This window comes from Prosopis cineraria, unplaced genomic scaffold (genome assembly GCF_029017545.1).
Source record: "Prosopis cineraria cultivar Desert tree isolate PC_DT_omini unplaced genomic scaffold, ASM2901754v1 PC12, whole genome shotgun sequence".
NCBI classification, from domain to species: domain Eukaryota; kingdom Viridiplantae; phylum Streptophyta; class Magnoliopsida; order Fabales; family Fabaceae; genus Prosopis; species Prosopis cineraria.
Window position 1 is genome coordinate 24,774,508 of NW_026555343.1, and position 21,625 is coordinate 24,796,132.

General features: G+C 32.5%; 1 protein-coding gene and 2 pseudogenes across 1 annotated transcript; all 3 read right to left on the reverse strand.

The window, feature by feature from the left end:
• Nucleotides 1-3,658: 3,658 nt before the first annotated feature.
• LOC129287607 (isoliquiritigenin 2'-O-methyltransferase-like) lies at nt 3,659-6,403 on the reverse strand. The gene is made up of 4 exons (XM_054923816.1): nt 5,932-6,403; nt 4,785-5,098; nt 4,627-4,691; nt 3,659-4,149 (listed from the first exon to the last, which is right to left on the reverse strand). The coding sequence occupies exons 1-4, from the start codon at nt 6,330-6,332 to the stop codon at nt 3,850-3,852; spliced, it is 1,080 nt and encodes a 359-aa protein (XP_054779791.1). The 5' UTR covers nt 6,333-6,403; the 3' UTR covers nt 3,659-3,849.
• A 14,118-nt stretch (nt 6,404-20,521) lies between these two features.
• LOC129287633 (ribosomal protein S12, mitochondrial-like) lies at nt 20,522-20,900 on the reverse strand (annotated as a pseudogene).
• Nucleotides 20,901-20,953: 53 nt separating this feature from the next.
• Nucleotides 20,954-21,297, reverse strand: LOC129287634 (NADH-ubiquinone oxidoreductase chain 3-like; annotated as a pseudogene).
• Between the last annotated feature and the right edge of the window lie 328 nt (nt 21,298-21,625).

Genomic DNA, 21,625 nt, shown 5'->3' on the forward strand with positions numbered 1-21,625 from the left:
CATAGATTTCTTATTAGTTACCTAATTGAAGCTATATGCTTCTTCATATACTGTGTTTTATACAAGCTAAAACTATCAATTTTAGCTGTGATATAGGTCTATCCTTGTGGTCAATATCATAAAAACACTATTGTTGGCATCCTTCAAGTAGAGCGAGGTTGCTTTATACCCAAAGTCACATCCCTCACAAAAAGGATGTCTTTCACATCTTTGAGGGAAAAAAAATGCAGGCTCAAGGTAATATGCCCAATGTCATATTTTTTTAAAAAAAATTATCTAAATGGGACGTGAACAAATAGGTATAGGAAGTGACATTGAATAAATGTGTTTATTGATAATTAATATGATATTTATGATTTAATTAAATTATTTTTATGTTGCTTCATTGAGAAAAAAAATACAATGTTATTATTTTTTTTTCAAAAAATTATCTCAATGGAACATGAACAAATAGGTGTAAGAAGTGAAAAAGTATTCTACAACTAAGTAAGAATAATGTTAGATACACTTATTTGTACCACATATATATATATATATATAAGTATAAGAGTATTGGAAATGTTTTTAAATCCTTAGATTGTAATCTACATCATAATATCATGTATTTTATAGTACTAAAGATTAGATAATTAGTTGAACTTTTGTATATAGTGGAATTTCTTGTATAGTTAAATCAATTATATAAATAGTTTTTTTTTATATTGAGCCTGATGTGCAATGCAAGCAGAGGATAAATAAATGAATTAAATATTTTTTTAAAAAATAAACCTACTGGAGCATTTCTTGGATGGAATGCTCCCGTAGGGGTCTTATACGAGAGCATACAAAGCATTCCTTAAAGGAAAAAAAAAAAAAGCTCCTGTGGGTATACCTATGAGAGCATTATAGGAATAAAAGCTCCCATAAGGTTAGCCTACAACTCTTATAAGTAGGCTAATCATATTGGAGCTTTTCTTATTGAAAACATTCATATCGACCTTTCTTAAAGGAGCAATTTTCAAATGCTAGCTCCTATATATACAGAAGCCCCTGCTTTAGGAGCATTTTGCAAATGCTCCGAAAACAGAAAAAGAAATGCGTTGAAAAGTATCTTTTGTTGTAGTCAATGTTTTTATCCACAGTCATTCCATATATAATTTTGTTTATGTCTATCATTTAATTTTAAATTTCCAGTGCCATCGCTAGGTAAAGAGTATAAAGTACAAATATTATATTATCTGTTATATGTGTGAGATGATTCAATTCAGAACTAATGAAAATTTACACTTGTAGGTAGTTATTTAATTTCAATAGTTTTGGTTTTGTAAATCTTTGGAAATTGGATATTTAATGAACATCTAATGAAAATTTATAGCCTTTTGACAATGAGTATTCCTACACTAGTGATGACATAAGTGAAATTTAAAATAGTTTGGTAGGTTATCTTCTTCAAGAGCTATTTATATAGGATTTCATATTTTGTTCAATTAGGATTTTAGCCAGAATTATATAGACTATTGTGGTAGTTTGTTGGAATTTAGTTGTAAAATATTGATACTTGAATTGGTGATAATGGCTTTGGTGTTTCCTTGGCATATCTAATTTGGTATATTTTGCTACGCTAGTATACTTGAATGGCTATTACTGTGGGATAATTTGGCAAGTTCTATTTTGAACGTAAAGAAAATGCAATACATGTGTTAAAAAAAAAATTCTATGCTACATCACTACTATGTAGAGGGGGATGTGGTTTATATGAAACCACATCACCTATTCTAAATGGGGGAAACCATGTCACTTATCCCAAATGTGGATGTGGTAAAAATGGGGGAAACCATGTCACCTATGCCAAATGTGGATGTGACCACATTCACATTTGGGACCACATCCACATTTGGGATAGGTGACATGGTTTCCAAAGAAAACACATACCCCTTCTGATGGGTGATATGGTTTCCTTTATTCACATCACTGTCTTATCTGACGTGGAAAAGCTTCCTTCTCTAAGTACCAAAATATGATCTCCCCCCAATAATGATGTCGAAAGGTTTAAAAACATGATGTGAAAAGGTTTTTTTTTTATACTAGTTTAATGTCCAAATTGTCATTTAATCTTTTTTTTTTTACTTTTTTTTAATTTAATTGATCTTATTATTTAAAAACCCACGTAGCAACTATATATATCCTAACTAGAAATTAACCCGCCAACTACACAAGCTAATTAAGATTAATATTTTTATTTTTATCTAATTAAATCATAATTTTTATTATTATTTCAACATTGAAAATAACTTTTTTGTTAGATATGTAAAATTTAATATGAATGGTAAGTTGATGTTAATTGGTTTGAAATAATATCAATGATTATAAATAAGATACATAATCAATGAAGATAATTTTTTTAAGGTAAAACATAATTTTAGGTTCTTATACTTTACTCGAGTTTTATTATTATAGGTCTTTGTACTTTTTTTAGTGTTCTAAATTTCTATACTTTTGGTCTTTGGTGTTCTAAATTCCTATAATATATGGACCTATAGTGAAACTCAAGTAAAGTACAGAGATCCAAAATTATATTTTTCCTTTTTTAACATAAAAAATGATAAGTTGGATATTTTTTCTGCTCACAACCTTTCAAGATGTTCCTAAATCTCATTCTATCATCAAAATATGTGGCCCATGGGCCATGGTCATAGATAAGGAAAAAATGGTAGCAAAAAATATTTCATAAAATGTGCCACAAAAGACCGTAAAACTTCGCACCATTGCTTCTATAGTACAAAAACAATTCTATATAAATAAGACAAGATGCATGACCTAAACAACTGAAGACTTTGCGTTTCCACTTCAACAGATCTTAATAATGCGTGCGATACTTAATGAAACTATCTTATATTTATATATATGCCGCCAAATCTTATTATATAGTTTGTCTATATCTGATTCAAATGATACCTGATAATAGATTCGCCACGACAACAAAATTCCTCTGACCGTGCCATTCTTCAATCCTAAGTTCACAACTAATGTCAAGGTGCAAGTTGCTTGAAATCATATATATATATATATATATAATTTTTCATTATATATTATAATATTAATATAGGAGAATCACATCTAAGGATCTTTCAAGAGAATTATTTACAAGTAAGGACTACTATAAAATTGTTTGCTATTTAAATGATAATAAATGACTTTTTTTTTCTTGAATGGTGACCTGTTCGTTATTATCTGTGAATAATTCTTTCATGAGGTTCTTGGATGTAATGCTCCCTATTAATGTTAATTTTGTTTTATATCATTAACCATTTCTTGGAATCTTTGTATATATCCGATAAACTACTTCTCTGCTTAAAATATGAAAAAGTTGTATTTATTTACCCTTGACATTTATCATTGATTGAACAGTACTGCTGAATCAAGCTAGCTAGGCTGAAGTTTATGCATATAAGTTTTCCTCAAAATAAGTTTCCCAACATGCTAAGGTCACTCAACAATTTTTATTTATTTATTTATTGTATCATACAAATATAAAAATATTTTATTTAAATGACTAATTCGAATGCAAAACATCATGTATCACATAATATTATAATAACTACTTTTCGGAGTTTAGAAAAACCGCTGAATTGCACATAAAACTCAAAAATGTATTGACTTACAACAACACTTCTGTGTTATTTATTGTGCCTTACATTGCATAAAAATAAAACAAAACTCAAATAGTACAGTATAAAATAAGACGCAAACTTCATATACATATGCATTACATACATAAATACATACATATCCCATTTTCTTTATTCGAAAAAATCACTTGTCCCTTCACATCACAGGCAACAATTTGCTTTTTTTAAAAAAAAAAATGGTTTACTTATAAAACTCGATGACTCCCAAAGCAGAAGAGAAAACACGAGCAGCAACAAGATAGCTGGAAAAACCAGCAGCTTTGCCCAGAGCTTCCAATTCTTTCTCTGTTCTTTCCTTCCCACCGGCTTGCAAAAACATGATGTTGTCAAGAATCGCTACATATTTATCGCCATCTGTTGCATTTAGTGTTTCTGGCATTATCAGGTCAATCACAATAAGCTTCCCCCCTTTCTTGAGGGACTTGTGACAATTTTTCAGAACTTGTATGCACTTGTCATCTGCCCAGTTATGAGTTGTAGCCTGCAACGAAACACACATACCCCCCTTAGCATACCATTAATTATATTTGGATTTATGTGAAGTTCTTGTGGTTGGTGTTGGATATTTTAATAATATATTGATATTTAGAAAGGAATAACTATTTTTCATTGATAATATTAAACACTATTTAAGGCTATTAAAACTCATTATCATCCGAAACCATCTTCAAAATCATGATTAAGGCATCATTAATTGATATTTTATTGCCCAATGCTTGTGAGAGAGCTGTCCCAAGCTTTTGGGCACCCTTCTCTCCTCCCTTCATCATGCTTCTCCTGAGTTACTCTATGAATTTTTATTATTTTGTGTCCCTATTTATTTTGCAGGAAGTGTTTGTTTAATTTTAAAAAATTATTGCACTCAATCAACTTAGTGTGTTGAAATAGCTTTCAAGGATAGTACATTTAAATATGACTCATACTATTTTACTCGCTATTGTCAATAAAACATACTGACCTTGATCATTATAACATCACCTTCTGGGACACATGCGAACATGCTTCCTCCGACATGCTTGATTCCTTTGATAATCCAAGAAAAATCTTGTTAGCCCAGAGGGAAATATTACAATTTATTAATTAAAGTAGCATCAAGGGACTGAGATATTTAATTACCTGGGTGGGATGCGGCACGTTGAACAACATGTGGCAAATCGAAGTTAATGCCTTGGATTGAAGGGTACTTAGAGACGATCATTTTGAGACTTTGGCCAACGCCGCCGGCAACGTCAAAAAGTGTTGATATTCCCTCAAATCCTTTGTAGTTCCCAAGGATTTGTTTCATGTGCATGAATGAAAGATCAGCCATTGCCTTATGAAAAACAGTTTCGAAGGTCGGATCTTTTTTCATGTATTCAAACATGGATATCCCGTGAACTTTCTTAAACAGGTCCTCTTCTTCGTCGAGTATCACTTTCTTGATGTTTTCCCTGCCATTGTCATTCACAACATATTAGCCAGCTCAGATCAAAACTTATTCAAATATGGATAAAGTTACGGAAAATTAGGACCAGGGTAATTAAAATAGCAACATTGAAAAAAAAATCCAAGAAAAAAATTTGATAATAAGAAGACCAAGAGAGAATTTCCTCATTTACGAGAGAGAATATTATATTTTTTTCTTCTCTGAGACCTAGCTATATGTTAAAAGTTAACTCCACTTTCTGTTTCAAATCACTATTTCTATCTTTACTTTAAATAAAGTCACCTTAAGGTGTCAACTTTTAAGAATTAAGGAACGCTTAAGGGTGAACTTATTTATATTTTGACTATAAAACTTGTCACAGTGACCTAATATTTAATTAAACACGATTGTACAGCATGAATAGTTTCATCGAGATATTAAATTAAATGTCCCTGCAAATCTTTGTTCTTGTTATATTGATGGTACGTTAAAAGCATATATATAGTTAAAGCCTAGCTATACACTATCTCCAAACCACAATATAAGGTATCTTCTAAAAACCTTATTTAGTCCAAAATATAATATATTGGGTAACTTTTATAATTATTTTTTTCAACTATACTCCTACTTCATTTATTACTGATCTTTTTGAAAAAAAAATATACATTGACATTTTAATTATCATTATCAAGACACTTATATAAAGTATTTAATGAGGGTATAATTGGAAAGATATAAATATTTTTTAAAAAAAATTAAGGTTTCATCTAACATTAATTTTTGAGAACCGTAAATTAGTTACCAATGATTTATATTTTTGGTCTAAAAAGAGTATGAGTCAAAGCAAGAAATACTTACTGAACTTTTATATAAGCTGGATGGTAACTTAATCTGGAGACTGAAGCATAAGAGGCTCCATCCTCATCAGGGAACATGTATTTACAAGTAGGAGATAGAGCATAAAGCCTCTCTATCCTACCATCTTCATCAACCTTCCTGGGACAACAAGTCAAAATAGAATGACTAGCAAGCAAACACAGCAACCAATTGAGGCGGCGAACGGTGTTGGCATGTGGATTTGGAAGCCTGGAAACAATTTTAGAGGGTGACATACCCTTAGGGTTTCCCTCACCGATGATCTTGAAGAGGTCGACCTCAATGGCGGCATTTAACACTGCAGGGTAAAGCAGAGCACTCGCTAGCAACATGGCATCAAGAGAAACATCATATCGACCATGATTCTCAATGGTAGGGCTCATGCTTACTAGCTGCTTCTCTCTAGCTTATGTGAGTACTCTCTATATATCAACTATATGAGAGCAGGTTTAGTTTTTAGCCTAAAGATAATTCAAGCAACCTGATTTAGTCTAGCACTTGTGGGGGGTATTTATAGTGTAAATGGACCGTTGAAACTCGGAGAGAGATTATTAAAATAGTATAGTCTTATCGGCTAATTAAGAAGAAACCTCTCCTGGTTCATCATCTTCTTGGAGCATTAAACTAATTAATTACAACTTGCGATGGAAGTCACTTTCTGATATACATGAGTCATACATGCATGCATGTGAATCATATTTATTTAGAAAATGTATAATTTTACTAAGTGGGTGTGGCACAGATAGTAGCAATTTGGGCTCACATCATTCTAGAGTTCAGTTCTTGAAGATTTATATTAAAAAAACACTTGAAAGAAGACAATCCCTTAAAATGATATTCAAATTACTCAAGGAATTAGTCTCATGGCTACCAATTATGGGATACCTTGGTAAAAGGAAAAGAAAATAAAATAAAATGTATAATTTTTGTTCAAGAGATGTAGCGAGTGCATAATGGGTATGTATGAGTATTTGTAATTAATCAAAGAATGCACGGTCATCACGATGAAAAGGTCAATATATCGATCGTTGTGTTGCATTGAACGGGACTGCTCTTTCATGTTTGGCAGTTTTTTTTTTTTTTTTTTTTTTGCGCATAACAAGTTGGTACCTAGCTTTTCTAATTTATTGGGATCATATACCAAATATAAAAAATTAACTAAATAGCAGGACAATGTGAACATGATGTATTATTTATAGGCCTAAAACATACACGTGCACAGAGTAATGTAATAAATTAATAATAATTGATGTTATTTCTATTGATAATGAAGCGCGGTAGCCGGGAAAATTGTTTAGTGCGTCTATGCCTTTTTTTTTTTTTTTTGGGGGGGGAGGCATAATATTCCCTTTATTTTTTATTGTTATATATCACCATAATCATTACTGTTGTTATATGTTCAATGTATTTTTGTTAGTTCTTATTTTCTTTTAAGTAGATAGACTAGGTTGAACTTTGGACTATTGGTAGATAATTTACCGTTTTTTACCATACACTCGATGATATATTATTATAGGGGTGGAAATAAAAAAAAAAGCGGGGAAAATTATTTTGTTCGATTTGAGAAATTTCATCGTCCTGGGGATCCTGTATATTCTTGAGTGTCGATGAACTTGAAACTGTTTTGTAAGCCATAAAGAGTCAGTCTTATTCAACAAGCCCTTCATCCCAAGTTTTGAGGTAAGGATCTCATTCTTGCTATAGAGGAGCAACTCACATGTGTTAGAGATTCATAAGCAATAATCATTCTATCTACCCTCCCCTATCTACTTTAGGGCTTATATATATATATATATATATAAAAGAGCCCTCATTTGGCCTAAGCCCCCTTCCTCTCCTTTCTGTCTCGCTCCTTCTTTTCTCTCCTTTGAGTGATTGAATACCTAAAGCTTACTCTAGCATGAGCTCTGAAGCTCAACCATCAGAATAGGAGGAAATAGGATGGAATGGAAGGACTTGAATGGATACCATGAAAGGAACTAAAGAGTTGAGGCGAATAGGAGTGATAGCCCACTCGACCGTAGAGCATTCTTCAAGCCCAATCAAAAATCTCTTGCAAACTGGATTATGGATAATTGTCTATTGAATCAATCACTTTATCACCCTACTACAATGGTCAGTTTGGATCCAATATACTACCCTATCCAGTAACTGTAAAGAGAATAAAAAATCAAAGCATAGTAGCTATATTAGTAGTTAAGGGATGCCTAGTTGTGCAAATTGCCCTAGTTGACAATATTACTTTTTTACACCTAGAGACAATTTAGATCTTATGTTCTTCAGATGTCTGACTTTCTGTTAGTTTTTTGGCTGTAAAAAAAAAAGGGGTTAGAATTTGAAAGCTAAAGGAAAAGCTTGGAAGGCTATTATAGCAGCAGATAAGGAAGAGATTTAGGCAACTTCAGAGTCTTAATAGACCTATCAGACTTTAAAGGTACCACTTATCTAGTAGCTATAAACTTGTCGGTTTCCAAGCACAACTCGATACTACTTCAACACAAGAGTTGGTGTCCATCATTGAAAGTGGCATTTCTGTTTGCACACATTAGAGAAAGTACTCTACTAGTAAAATTAGTCCATTGACACCTACAATTGTTTCACCAAGACCGGGCACTCTTCTCGATCTAATTCAATTTATGGATGTACTCTTTCCTTAATTAAATAGGGCACTTCAATGCCTATAATTTGAGAGATAACAGAAAAGCCTTCTATCAAATTCGAGGATGTGACACAAAAAATGACTCTCTTTATTGGGATATCAGCAGGTTAGGCAACTATAAGGTTTTCTATATTTGATGGAAGATAAACTCTATCCCTACTAAGTGGGTCTAAAAGGTTTCACAATCTAATTTATAGGTTTAACACCCTCAGAGATGGCTAAGAGTGTCCATTAAAAGGAGTAAACCAATGGGGTTGTTTTTAAGCACAAATAGAATGATCTAAAAGGTGTGCAACCTAGAGAGATGGCTATATCTTTTTGATTGATGAATGTGGTATTGAGGTTTGATTCATTTGGAAAAGAGGTTAGTCTTAGGGGAGAACAGAATCAAGCCTAAAGAACTTCAATCGCTATTGCTAGTTCACCCGTTAAGGGATATGTAATAGATGGCAGAGAGATTGATATAAAGAAGGAAAAGATAGGATGAATCTATTTTATTTTCTTTCTTGGCTTATTTTAGGCTAAATCAATGATCCGGCCAATTTAACTAAGGAGAATCTCATTTTCTAAGCTCGCTAATGGTTTCCCTCATCAACATAGTTTGACGAGGATTTATGCTCATTAAGAAGTAGTGTTCCACCTATAAAAGATTCATCTTCATGAGTCTTCATCCTCATCTTTAGCCTTCTTCTTCTCCTTTATGCCTTCCCTTTACTATATCCTTGGCTCACATCAAATTTGGAAGAAAGAGGTCTTGCTTCTTTGATGAAGGTCCATTAGAGTGTGTACTTCAAGCTCTAGCTATAGTAGGGCTACCTTTCCATAGGAAAATGGACTTTCAAACTTAAAAGCTAAACCAACTGGTAAATTCTTATTCAATTCAACACGTAGGGAAAGAGAAAAATGTCTTCCTAAACGACTAGTCCACACTAGTGCTTAGATCGTGGTATCTTCATAGCATAGCCTTGCTTGCTACCTAAAATAGAGAGACTAAAAATTACAATTCTATTCAAGATTTAAAACTTTGTTAGGGTATTGAGAGTGTCAAATTCTATATGTAATAGGGTAAAGAGGAGGGGATATCAACAAGGCTGGGCATATTGTCTTTCTTTTTGTAGGTGGCAAAGAGAAGATTAGCATACTTCCCTTTGACCCTGTGCATAATAAATAAGAGAATTTTAGACTTTCGTGGTCATTTTGTGAATGAGTCTAGACCATCTCCTATTATAGTATCAAAATGAGTATGACTTTACTTTGCAGTTTAGCCCTGTTTCAATAATACGACAACCTTCCCAATCACTCAGTTCAATCCTTACCTAAGGACTCCTTTGCTCCTCTCGCTTTGCTCACGTGGCTTTCATACCTTCATTTGACTTTCAATGTTATCATCATGCTACCTTTCGCATGTCTTTGAATGAGCCTATACATGCTCATCAAGTTAGACTTGAACTACTTTCTCAACAAGCATTAAAAGCTTTGATAGAGATCCTAAATAGAGTATTTGTAAGTTGAGATTCCTTCCCTATGCTTTGAAGCTAGCTTCTCTAGCTATATTGTGTAACCCACCTCCTCCCTTCGTTCTCTTGCTAGAGTAGGTTCTAAGCCTACCTTTTCCTTCCCCAAAACCTAAAATGTGATTTAGAATTGAACTTAGTTTACTTCTTTTCTTTCGGACAGTCATCTAGTCTTTGACTTTGCTTTTTGGACATTCAGCCTTACGGCATGTGGGGGAACTTTGATATCGACTTAACAATAGCTAAATCTTTCATATTGAATTTCCTTGAGTACCATACTAAGTCACAGGAAGATTCATTCTTCTAATGATCTATTAGAAGATGATTAATCTTCTACCAAGGAATCAATACTAGAAGGCTCCGCTTTGCCTATGACACGAAGGTTATAAGAAGTAAATTCGATGGGCTAATCAAACACATGAAAGATGACACCAAACTTAAAAGTTGACAAGTCAACTTTAGACGAGTGCTAAGTTTGGATGTAGATACGGGCATCTACCACTAGTATAAAAAGCATTTTTCACCACAGTTAAAACACATTTTTCTCAATAGAAGAAGCTTTATAGTAGAAAATCAAGTGATAGTAAATAGACATTTTTCACCACAGACAAGCGGAACTATAGCGAAAGATATCATTTTTTGCCACAAATCTAAGCTCACCTGTGGCGAAAAATACAGTGGTAAAAAATATCATTTTTTGCTACAAGTTTCAACTCAACTATGGCAAAAAATGATATCTTTCGCCATAGTTCTCAGCTCACCTGTGGCGAAAAATATAGTGGTAAAACATATCATTTTTTGCCACAGGTCCTAGCTTACCTGTGGTGAAAAATAGTATCTTTCACTATAGGTCCGAGCTCACCTGTAGCAAAAGATGCATTTAGAGATTCATATATGGTGATAGTTGTTTCTATAACTGTCGTCATATATCATCTTTTACCATAGTTATAGCGATAACTGTGGCTGTAAATACTATATTTTTTTAATAGATTCACAAATAAATATATACATCCTTTGATTACAAAACCTGCATTAATACATAAACAGCAACTCCAAACACCAATACAAATATATCTGGTACAAATATATGAACTAAAAATATACATTTTTAATACAAATATCTAAAAAGTTTCTACTCTAATCATGTTAATTTTAAGAAAAACCTAGACCACATATTGTAAATATGTCTTAACTCTTGCTTAGAATATGGCTCTAAACTTTGAAAGTGCTACAAATTAAATAGCAATATATGTATGAATAATAACTTAAGTATACAACAAACATCATAATTATAAATTATTATTAACAAATTATTACTTGATCAAATAAGTGAGTGATACCCTGAGTGATGATTTCATACATGAAAATCATCATAAATAACCATGTTCTATACTTCCTAGTTGTTGAGGACACTATGAAGAAAATACAAATAATTAAATTTATTATATCAATACTATAATCTTTATTCTAATTAGGGAATAAATTTGAAATACTTACTTGCATCAACACCTACTTGATTTCATTTTTTTTCTTATCAACCATTCCCACTAATTTCCAATATATCGCTAAAGATCTATTTACCAAATATACACTTAGAAAACTTTAAAAATATTAAATATATGTTATTAATAAAACATAATAGAATTATTCAAAAACTTACAATTCAATCAAAGTTTTCATATCGTCCCTTATTTTCCTTTGTAGTGAACAAAACCAGTGTATTTTCATATGGGCAAATGACAGGAAGCATCCAATGATGACTACAATATATTAATATATTAATATCACATCATTAAGGAAATTTCTTTATAAACTAAGGGATGAATTTAAAATTTAATACCTCTTAATAATTGATAAAAACCAGCACATCTTCTTTTGCATGCACATCGTCTTTCCAATATAAGAAGCTCTTTGGTTCACTTTGCCACATGCAGTTAAAAGTGGAGACAATAACCCATAATTATTATCAACACCAAGTTTATTGCATATCTTGTAGAGGTACCTTTGATAATAAGAAATACGTTAACAATACAAAAATATTAAATATTAATTTAGAAATAAAAATGAATACTTACATGATAAATATTTGAATTATTCCTAAGTCTAACCACTCAAAAATAATGAGATCATTAATGTCTTTTCTGGCAACTCTAAACGTAATATGCTTCCTAATAATATTTTCGATTGCGTTTATTTCATTAGAAAATTCATCCATGTCAACCACCACCAAAGCCAACCGTTCCGAATCATCTTGTACTGGTTGAGGATTGGAGCCCAGAGATTCTTTTGATTGTAGAAGTTTCTATGATTAATATATAACAAAAATTAGAAATACCTATGATATTAATTAAATATAAAAAATTGTAATATTTTTATACCTCTTCAGTAACCTGTCGGACTAGCTTTTCCAACCAAATAATGAAATTATATTGAGCTTGTCCTATTGTTTGCACCTTCTCAGTAGGGAATAGAACAAGAGTATTAGCATCCACAACCTCTTCAACTATCACCTTTACTTGGTTATATTGTATCTGCTGGTGGTGGACTATAGTTGCATCGTTATACACTTTTCCATATACAAAATTAAAATCAGTAAAAAAATTAATTTTGTGAAGCATAAAAAGCTAAATAAAAAATTTTAAAAAAACTTGAAAATTGGGATGTGTAGGGGCAAGGGAAGGAACACACGATGAAACTGATGCTTAAAAATAGGTGTTTACAAATTATCAAGAAACAAACTAAAAAAATAGTAAAAAAGAACAAGAAAACAAAAAAATCAAAAAAAATTAATTTTGTAAAGCATAAAAAGCTAATTAAAAAATTAAAAAAAATTGAAAGTTGAGATGTGCTGGGGGTAAGGGAAGCTGAACCGAAGGCAGCGGTAATGACGGCGGTGAGCTGGGGGCGCAGAAGCTAAAGGCAGTGGCAAGCTGGGGGAACACAAGCTAAAGGCAACGACGAGCTATGGGATAAGGCGAGCTGGAGTTGTAGGTACTCTTCAAGCTATGGGAGCTACAAGCTAATAGGGAATGAGGAAGCAAGCTGCAAGCTAAAAGGGAATGAGTGAGCTTGAAGATGAGCTATGGGGAAGACGAGCTATGGGCGACTTGATTGCTGGAGCTATGGGGGAGAGTAACGGCATGAGCTGAGGGATTAAGTCTTTTAATAGCATTAACGACGATAGTTAACCCACTGCCTGTCGCCATAAATGTGTCTCATTTTCAGACACATTTATGGCGACAGTTCATAGAGCAATTGTCACCGTAAACCATTTTTTTTTTTTAAAAATTATTTTAAGACACTTTTAATGTGTCTTAAAATAAAATATTATTTTAAAAATAATATTTTATTTAACTTAATTAAGATACATTTAATGTGTCTTAATTTAGACACATTAAATCTGTGTTAAAAAATATAATTTTAAAAAATCAAATTTTATTTAAAAAGTCTTATTTAATGTGTTAATTCAGACACATTAAATGTGACCTAAAATAAAACATTATTTAAAAAAATATTATTTTATTTAAAAAATATTTTATTTTAATTAATTAATAATAGCGACAGATGCATCTTTGGCAACAGTCCTGAGGGCACCTATCACCAAAGATATTGTCTGAATTCTAAACAATTTTAATTTATCTAGAATTTCAACAAGCATTGGCAACAGGCGCCCTCGGGCCTGTCACCAAATGTTGTCTAAATTCAGACATTTTGAAATTCAAAATGTCTGAATTCAGACATAAATAAATAAATAAATAAATAAAAATATATAAAATTAATTTAATTTAATTATTTTAAGATTTATTTTATTTTATTTTCTATTTTTAATATGCTCGATTTTTGGAAAATTTTAATTTAATTTTAAAAAATATATTAATTATTCAATGTTATTAAATAAAATTTGTTAATATTTTTTTATCTAGACACAATTAATTTAACTTAGATATTACATTATTTATTACGAATATAATAAATAATTTTTATTTATTATAATAGTCTCTAAATAAAATTCATTTAATATTTTTTTATTTTAGATACAATTAATTTATCTTCTATATTACATAATTAATTATGAATATAATAAATAATTTTTATGAAGTATAATTATGTTCTAAATAAATTTATTTTAATATTTTTTAATTTAGAAAAAATTAATTTTCCTTAAATATTAATTTATTATTAATAAATAATAAATAATATAATTAATAATTGATTTCAATTATAATTATTTTGTAAATGAATTACATTTATGTAATAAACATTTAAGTAATAATTTATTTTAATTATTTAATTAAAATATTTAATTTAAATATTTTCATAAGCATTTATGGCGACAGTTTATCATGGAACTGTCGCTGTAAATGATCTACTTTTTAAGTTAATTACCAATAAGCCATTATCTCATGTATTACCACTACCATAGGTTTTTTTCGAACTGTGGCAAAAAATATATCGTTAAATTACTATTTTGCATTAGTGTATGAAAGCCTCTATACTAATGTCTGGATCAAGAGCTATAGTACTACTACAAGTAAGCAAGATACTGCCTCATCCAACCCTGATATAAGGACCCCTCAAAGAAGTCCTTCATACTAGGATAAGGAAAAGCTACGTCTGGAGGGCAGTTGAGGTCACGAGGAAGAAAATGTTTTCGCAGCCTCTCAACCACCTTACCAATCACACTAGGTGATGGGATGAATCTTATAGAGACTGCTAGCCATGGAGAACATGGCAATATGCCATAGTACCTTATAATCAATAGCCGTCTAGATCATTTTCTGTGTTTGGATGAGCTGATAGGTCTTACAGTAGCTCTAAACTTGAAGCCAATAATTTAAAGTTGAGTAGAAATGCGCAACTTTCTAGGACATGTCAATATATAATTGTACCATCCAAGTAGATTTCGAGTTCAAACTACTTTCTTAATCGACAATGGTGACACATCAACCGTCATCTTGTTGAGGTGAAAGCCTTTCGAAAACTCGCAAGCACCTCCTCTCGAAGTAAGAAACTTCATGAGTGATATGAACACACCAATTCTCTCAAGGAGAGAAGTCATGGCTACACGATCATCCATGATAATGATATCATCTTTGAGGATGGCGTATCACTAAAGGTTGCTTTAAGGTAGCATTATTTTGCCGTGTGCCACACCAGGACATGGTGGGATAACGCGAACAAGGCTATGAGGAAGAGTATCCTAACAGCTAATTGGTGACAAAGCAGATCTTTCATCTTTTCTTAACAAATGCTATGTCAAAGACGTTTGTCCTAATGCTGAATTAATAATAGCTGATGCAAATGACTTATTCAAAGAGACACTATACCAACTCAAACAAGAGTAAAGGAGGCCATCTATTAGTAGCCGACTTCACTTTGATATCAGCAAGATGATCTAGAGATATTAGTATTCCTATCAATTCCTTTTAAATAAACCTATACTCCTTTAAGCCTTTGAAAGTATTTCAAATAGAATATTTTCAGGCCTCTACCAACAGTAAAGATGTATGAAAGTAGTTTTTGGCACTGCTAGGCAGAAAGACATGATGGCATGAAACTCGATTACATACGCTGATTATTCATCCACTTCAAATTCTCAAAACATACCATTTTTTGTGTGAAATGATAAGGATTGGTTGGTTACTTAGGGAATTCCAAGCAAAGCAATCTACACAATTTTCAGGTTCAGTAGTAGGAAAGAAAGGGATCTTTCACTCAATTCAATAACATGTATATTCTAGGGCATCCTTTTAGAATAATAATGTTCACATTTTACCAGGCTTTTCAGGCGTTCCATGATTAAACTGCCTAGGGCGCTTTCGAGATGCCACCTTTTTTTAATAAAAAACAAGTATTTTAAAATTCCATTTGACTCGGGGCAACAGGGACCCTCCAATAGAAACCTCATCTTTTTTGTCATCAATAAGTTCTCCCTTATTGCCCTACTATTCATTAGAGATACTGATTTATGAAAGCCCGATGAGGCCTCAAATGATAGCTAACTGTGGTAGTTTTCAAGCTATCACTCATTTCAAACTTAAATGTGAGGACACATGAACTGTGAAATCCATAAGAAAAATTTTCCTACCCTACTTAGCCTTATCCAAAGGCTTGGGTGAGTTTTTAGTCTTTGGTTAAGGGCTAGAAAAGTAAAATCATTCGCCAAAGGAGAAAGAAAAAAGTCCAGGCTTGCCTGCATGGTTACATGACTTCTTAATGTTCTTACCTATAAACTTATAAAAGGTCCATATTTCACCTGCTTCGACAGAATTTCCTTTAAAATTCTTTTTTATGGTTGAATTTCTCATTCTCTACTTTTATCAGGTCAATCATAAAAGAAAAGGAGAAATCCCTGATCATCTTTCATCTTGGATTTGTCACATCTGAGAAGACTAAAAAAGTGGAAAGGCACGGGCTATCAAGAAGCCAAAAAAGTAGATGGCGAAGAAAAGGAACAACCCATGAGAAGCCTTATTTATAAAAAGAGAAACTACAACACATTCAGTTTGGCTCTTTGCCACTAAGCGTCCTACCATGCAATATGGTGTTCACTTTGCTTTTGGCTTTCGAGCAAAGATCGGGAAACCCCGGCAAATCTAGGGGGTATGCTATGCTTGGCAGAATAGCCAAGAAAAGTCATGTCTAAGATAGAGAATGGGGAAGATGACCAGCCTAAAGAGAACAAGGCTGGTGAGTTTTTTGGCAAACAATAAAGGGAGCAAATTGAGCCTATCGCTTGGATTAAAGGAAGTCCCATGATTACTATCATCTAAAAGAACCAAGACATGACCTTCCTTCAACTAGTTAGCTTAGCTTGAGTCCTCACAGATTGACCCCCCTTTGCTATAACTATACACCTAAAGCTGCTCTATCTATATAATAGAAAAGTATATCTTAATGGAGTTTCAGTGTCTTGGGTATTGGTCGATGGCAGGGCCATAGTTAATATCTTACCATGGTCTGTTCTAAACTGACTTGGGAAAAACAATGATGATTTGCTGCCTACGGATTTATGCATCATTAATTTCATAAGAGGAATTTATAAAACAGTAAGGGTATTCATCGCAGATGTGACAGTTGGCAGCATAACCATGTTAATAGCATTCTTCATCCTTGCACCAACTTTTGGTGTTTTGGAATGGAAACGATGCTGAAATCATCTGGGTAGATGAGGAGCCACTCATTGTTAAGGTACACACCTTAAAGGCATTCTTGTACTAAAAGAATATGGGCCCCGTACATTTTTTAGGATAGAGCTAGTATGTTAAACCTTATAATGTGACTTAGGACAAGAAGGTAGACATAGGCATGCATATATATGGCTCTACCTCATAAAGCCAAGCTCTTTAAGGCCAGCAAGGTTTATCCCCAATCCTCAAACCATGAATAGATCAAGCCCTTGAAAGCATCAACAAAAGGGTCATGGCCTATAAGGCTTTGACTAAGAAACTCAAGATATATGCTTTAGAAAGACAAATGGCGACCTTAAAATGGATTGGCCAGGTGAAAATTTAATAAAAACATATATATTTGAGGAGGTAATCCAGATCAAAGAACTTGAACTTGTATTAGCAAAGCTTGATGTTAGCCTGGCTCCGGTCTAAAATCTCTGGATGAGGTCAATTTGGTAGATGGCATCAACCTATTTACATTAGTGACTTAATAATAGGGGAGTTTAAAGAGACGTTAAGAAACCTTCTCAGGGAGTTCAAGGACTATTTTACTAAGGAATAAGATGAAATGCCTAGTCTTTTCCAGAGACCTAGTAGAACACTGTCTTCCTACCATAAAGGGATATAAGCCTTATAAGCAACCACCAAGGCGGATGTCCACGAAAATCATCCTGAAGATAAAAGAGGAAATAGAAAGGCTCCAAAATGCTAAATTTATTCGGATCTAAGGTATGTTGACTGGATTTTAAACATCGTACTTATAAGAAAGAAAAGAAGAATGGCAAGCTATGAATTTGCATCAATTTTAGGAACCTAAATGTTGCTACTCAAAAGGACGAGTAAACTATGCCAGTTGCAGATCAACTTTGCACGTGGTATTATCCTTTATGGATGAATACTCTAGCTATAACTATATTTTCATAGCTGAGGAAGACATCCCTAAAACAACTTTCTAATTCCCAGGGTATCTATTGGAACTTTTGAATGAACAATTCATAAAATCAATCTTTCTAGGATATTCAGTATATTCTATAGTTCCATACTGTGTCAATTTCCAATTCTTGGTCATTGAGATTCATAGGCAATACATATTAACATTTAAGGATATATATTACCTCCTTTTAAACAAATAAAAATGATTAAAGTTTTTCTATTTGGAATTGTGTTAGGTCTAATTCCTATTACTTTCGCTGGATTATTCATAACTATATATTTACAATATTGACGTGGTGATCAGTTAGATCTTTAATTAATTAACATTTTTTATTGACTTCCTATTTCTTTGTTTTAATCTTAATCCACAGGAGGTAAAATTAAGACTTTAGACTACTATTACATTATTTAAGTATCATTCTTGATCTAACAAGAATGGAATCACGCTCTATAGGATTTGAACTTACAACATTGAATTTTGGAGACCGCATTCTACCAAACTAAACTAAGAGCACTTTATTTTCATAAAATCAATTTATGTGACCTTAATTCATCTTGCATGCATATACTATCATAATCCATATATATAGAACTCTCATCATATATATATATTAATAAAATATCCATCTATTTCTATTGAGTATGTATGGTCTACTTTTAATCATCTCAATTAATCCCTTGTTACTGCTGATAAGATAAGTAATAGTTAGGGATAGGGATGACAGGATTCAAACTCGTGACATTTTGTACCCAAAACAAACATGCTACCAAGCTGTACTACATCTCTTTCAATTGGTATATGGGTGCTCGTTGTAGAGAATCCCTGGCCCATTTTCAAATTTATTATTTCCTACATCGATATAAAATTTATCTTGCCATTTCTTCTTTTTGATCTTTGTTGATTTATATACTAGTCATCATGCCACCACGCCTACCAACGCTCACTTACTTATAAAAAAGGTTATAAACAATCAGCCCTTTGAAGAAGCAAAGCGAGCCTAGAGTAGCAGCTTATCTTATTATGTTTTCAAGCTCGCTTACCTTTTTTTTAATAAATAAAGAGCTAGTGCCCTATCCTATAGAGTGAGTAAGGCTCTTCTACTATCAATGAAATTGAAAGAAACATAAAAACCCAGTGCAATGCATTTTGTATAGATCGAGACTTATAGCTTGATTCTTTACTCATTCCATACTGGGAAGAATTACAGGAAATCATTCAATAACACTTCTTCCTATTTTTTAATGATATTCGATGATCAAGACAATTTCACAAAAATCTTTCATTCTATATTAGTTTCTTCTTCTTCTTACAATGCAAATAGCATTTCCTATTGATTTTGTCCCCTAAACTGGACCTATTTGGATTCTGAATCATCCATCACTAGGCTGTTCCCAAGAACTAGTAAAATCGAAATAGCAAAATTCTACATATCGACTTAGAGGAAGGTCTTTTCGTAATGGATGACCCTCGAAACCATAATCAGTTGATATACAACATATATCCAGATGATTGATGGAAGAAACACCAAACATATCGCAAACTTCTCGCTCCCACCAACTGACTGATGGAAATAGATTGACTAGTGGAGATATTCATGTTAGGTTTGTACATAAATGCATGAGTTATAGTAAGTACTTAGTAAATTATATGCCACTTCAAATCTTCATTTTCGAGAGGGATAATCAACTCCGTAAATATTGATCAAAACTTGAACTCTTGTATAGGTATTCAATTTAAGAAAGCACAAAAATGGAAATGGGTAGTCCATATTGGTATCAGATCTATTCCCATGCTCCAATCTTTCCATTTTTTTGCTCATTTCTTGTGTAAAGTCTCCTAGCTATATTTTAAAATGGATTGTTTATCCATAAATATAAAGAAAGCTTTCTTGTAATTTTGATTCTTGCTCTAAAAAAAAATGAAGAAAGGCTTATCAGAAATCGCCAATTGGGTTAGTCCAACTAAGAAAGGCATAGGAGTAAAAAGGCATTGCTTGGGTCGAGTTAAGTAAAGCATCAACCCAAGCATGAATATAAGGACAAGCTACAATGAAATACCTTTTTTTTTATGATTCTTCCTTTACTCACCGGAATGGGCGAATGGATAGGATAAAAATAAACTCTTTCTTGTCTAGTTATTAGACTCCATTATAGGTCATTCGGACGGGCTCCGTAAAGTTCTATTTTAAGGCATAATATTATGGTTGTTCCCTCTTCTTACTTTATTCAATAGGGGCGAGTGACCTATTACGTTAGAAGGCCTCTCTTGACAAAGAAAAAGAAGTTCTAGAGGCTCATATCAATTTGGGTTTTTCTACACCACATTTTGATCTGCCTCTTCTTTGATCCAAAATTCCCAGCAAATCCTTGACTCCTCAAATATAATGGGATTTCACACCTGGAAAATCTTTCATCCTACCTCCTCTTATTAATACTATAGAATGTTCCTGCAAATTATGACCTTTGCTCAGAATGTGAGCAAATATATCATGTCGATTGCTTAACCATACTTTGGCTATCTTATGTGGAGATGAATTAGGTTTTTTTGGTGTTCTCATTGAAACATGCGAGCATGCTCCTTGCATATGGGGACATTGATTTTGAACCTCTAGTAAGGTTTGTGTATTGTTTTTCTTTTCTACCATTATGAATCAATTGATTTAATATGGGCATTGCTCTTTTCTTTGTCCATCCTCCTATTTTTGCCCTATTACTAGTGATTACTCTCAATTTGAAACACCCTTTTTCCATTCATAGAAAGATCCAATCGTCAAAATCAATAAAAAGGCCATAATAGACCAAGATCTAAATAGATCAATCTTGTTTGGAAGTACTGCCTAAGGAAAGGAAAAGGTTACTTCCGGATCAAGAATAATAAATAAAATTGAAACAAGAAAAAATCGTATATCAAAATGACTTCTGGCATCACTGAAAGAATCAAAACCACATTTGTAGGTCGATAATTTTTCTGGATAAGTTGAACTATTCAAAGAAAAGGAAGACTGAGTAGGATCAAAGAAACTAGTAAACTGATCACTAAATAGATAAAAATTGGTGCAATTTCTAACATTACCACTGTAATGTCCACCTTGACTTTACCAGGACAACACTCACACATTATTGTGATAACTAGGATTAAATAAAATCCTCTAAAAGAAACTATCACGACTTAAGGGTTTAAAAGATAATTAGTTTAAAACATTGCGATCCCAAGAAAAACCCTTTTATTTTAAAATATTGTTTGAGCTCAAACCATGGTTAAAAATCAATTTAGAACAAGTACGAAAGCATGGAAAACAAACCACATCAAAATTAGGCTAAAAATGCCATTTTTCAGTAATACTAGTTCGTCTGCTATGGCGCAAGCCATGCCTACCACGGCAGATGGCACAGAGGGA

What these genes read in the sequence shown, in the direction of transcription:
- LOC129287607 (XM_054923816.1), bottom strand. Translation starts at nt 6,332, where the DNA reads ATGAGCCCTACCATTGAGAATCATGGTCGATATGATGTTTCTCTTGAT. An exon ending in ACGTGCCGCATCCCACCCAG is followed by an intron (nt 4,692 to 4,784) that starts GTAATTAAATAT and finishes GGATTATCAAAG; the next exon opens with GAATCAAGCATGTCGGAGGA. An exon ending in GTGATGTTATAATGATCAAG is followed by an intron (nt 4,150 to 4,626) that starts GTCAGTATGTTT and finishes GTTTCGTTGCAG; the next exon opens with GCTACAACTCATAACTGGGC.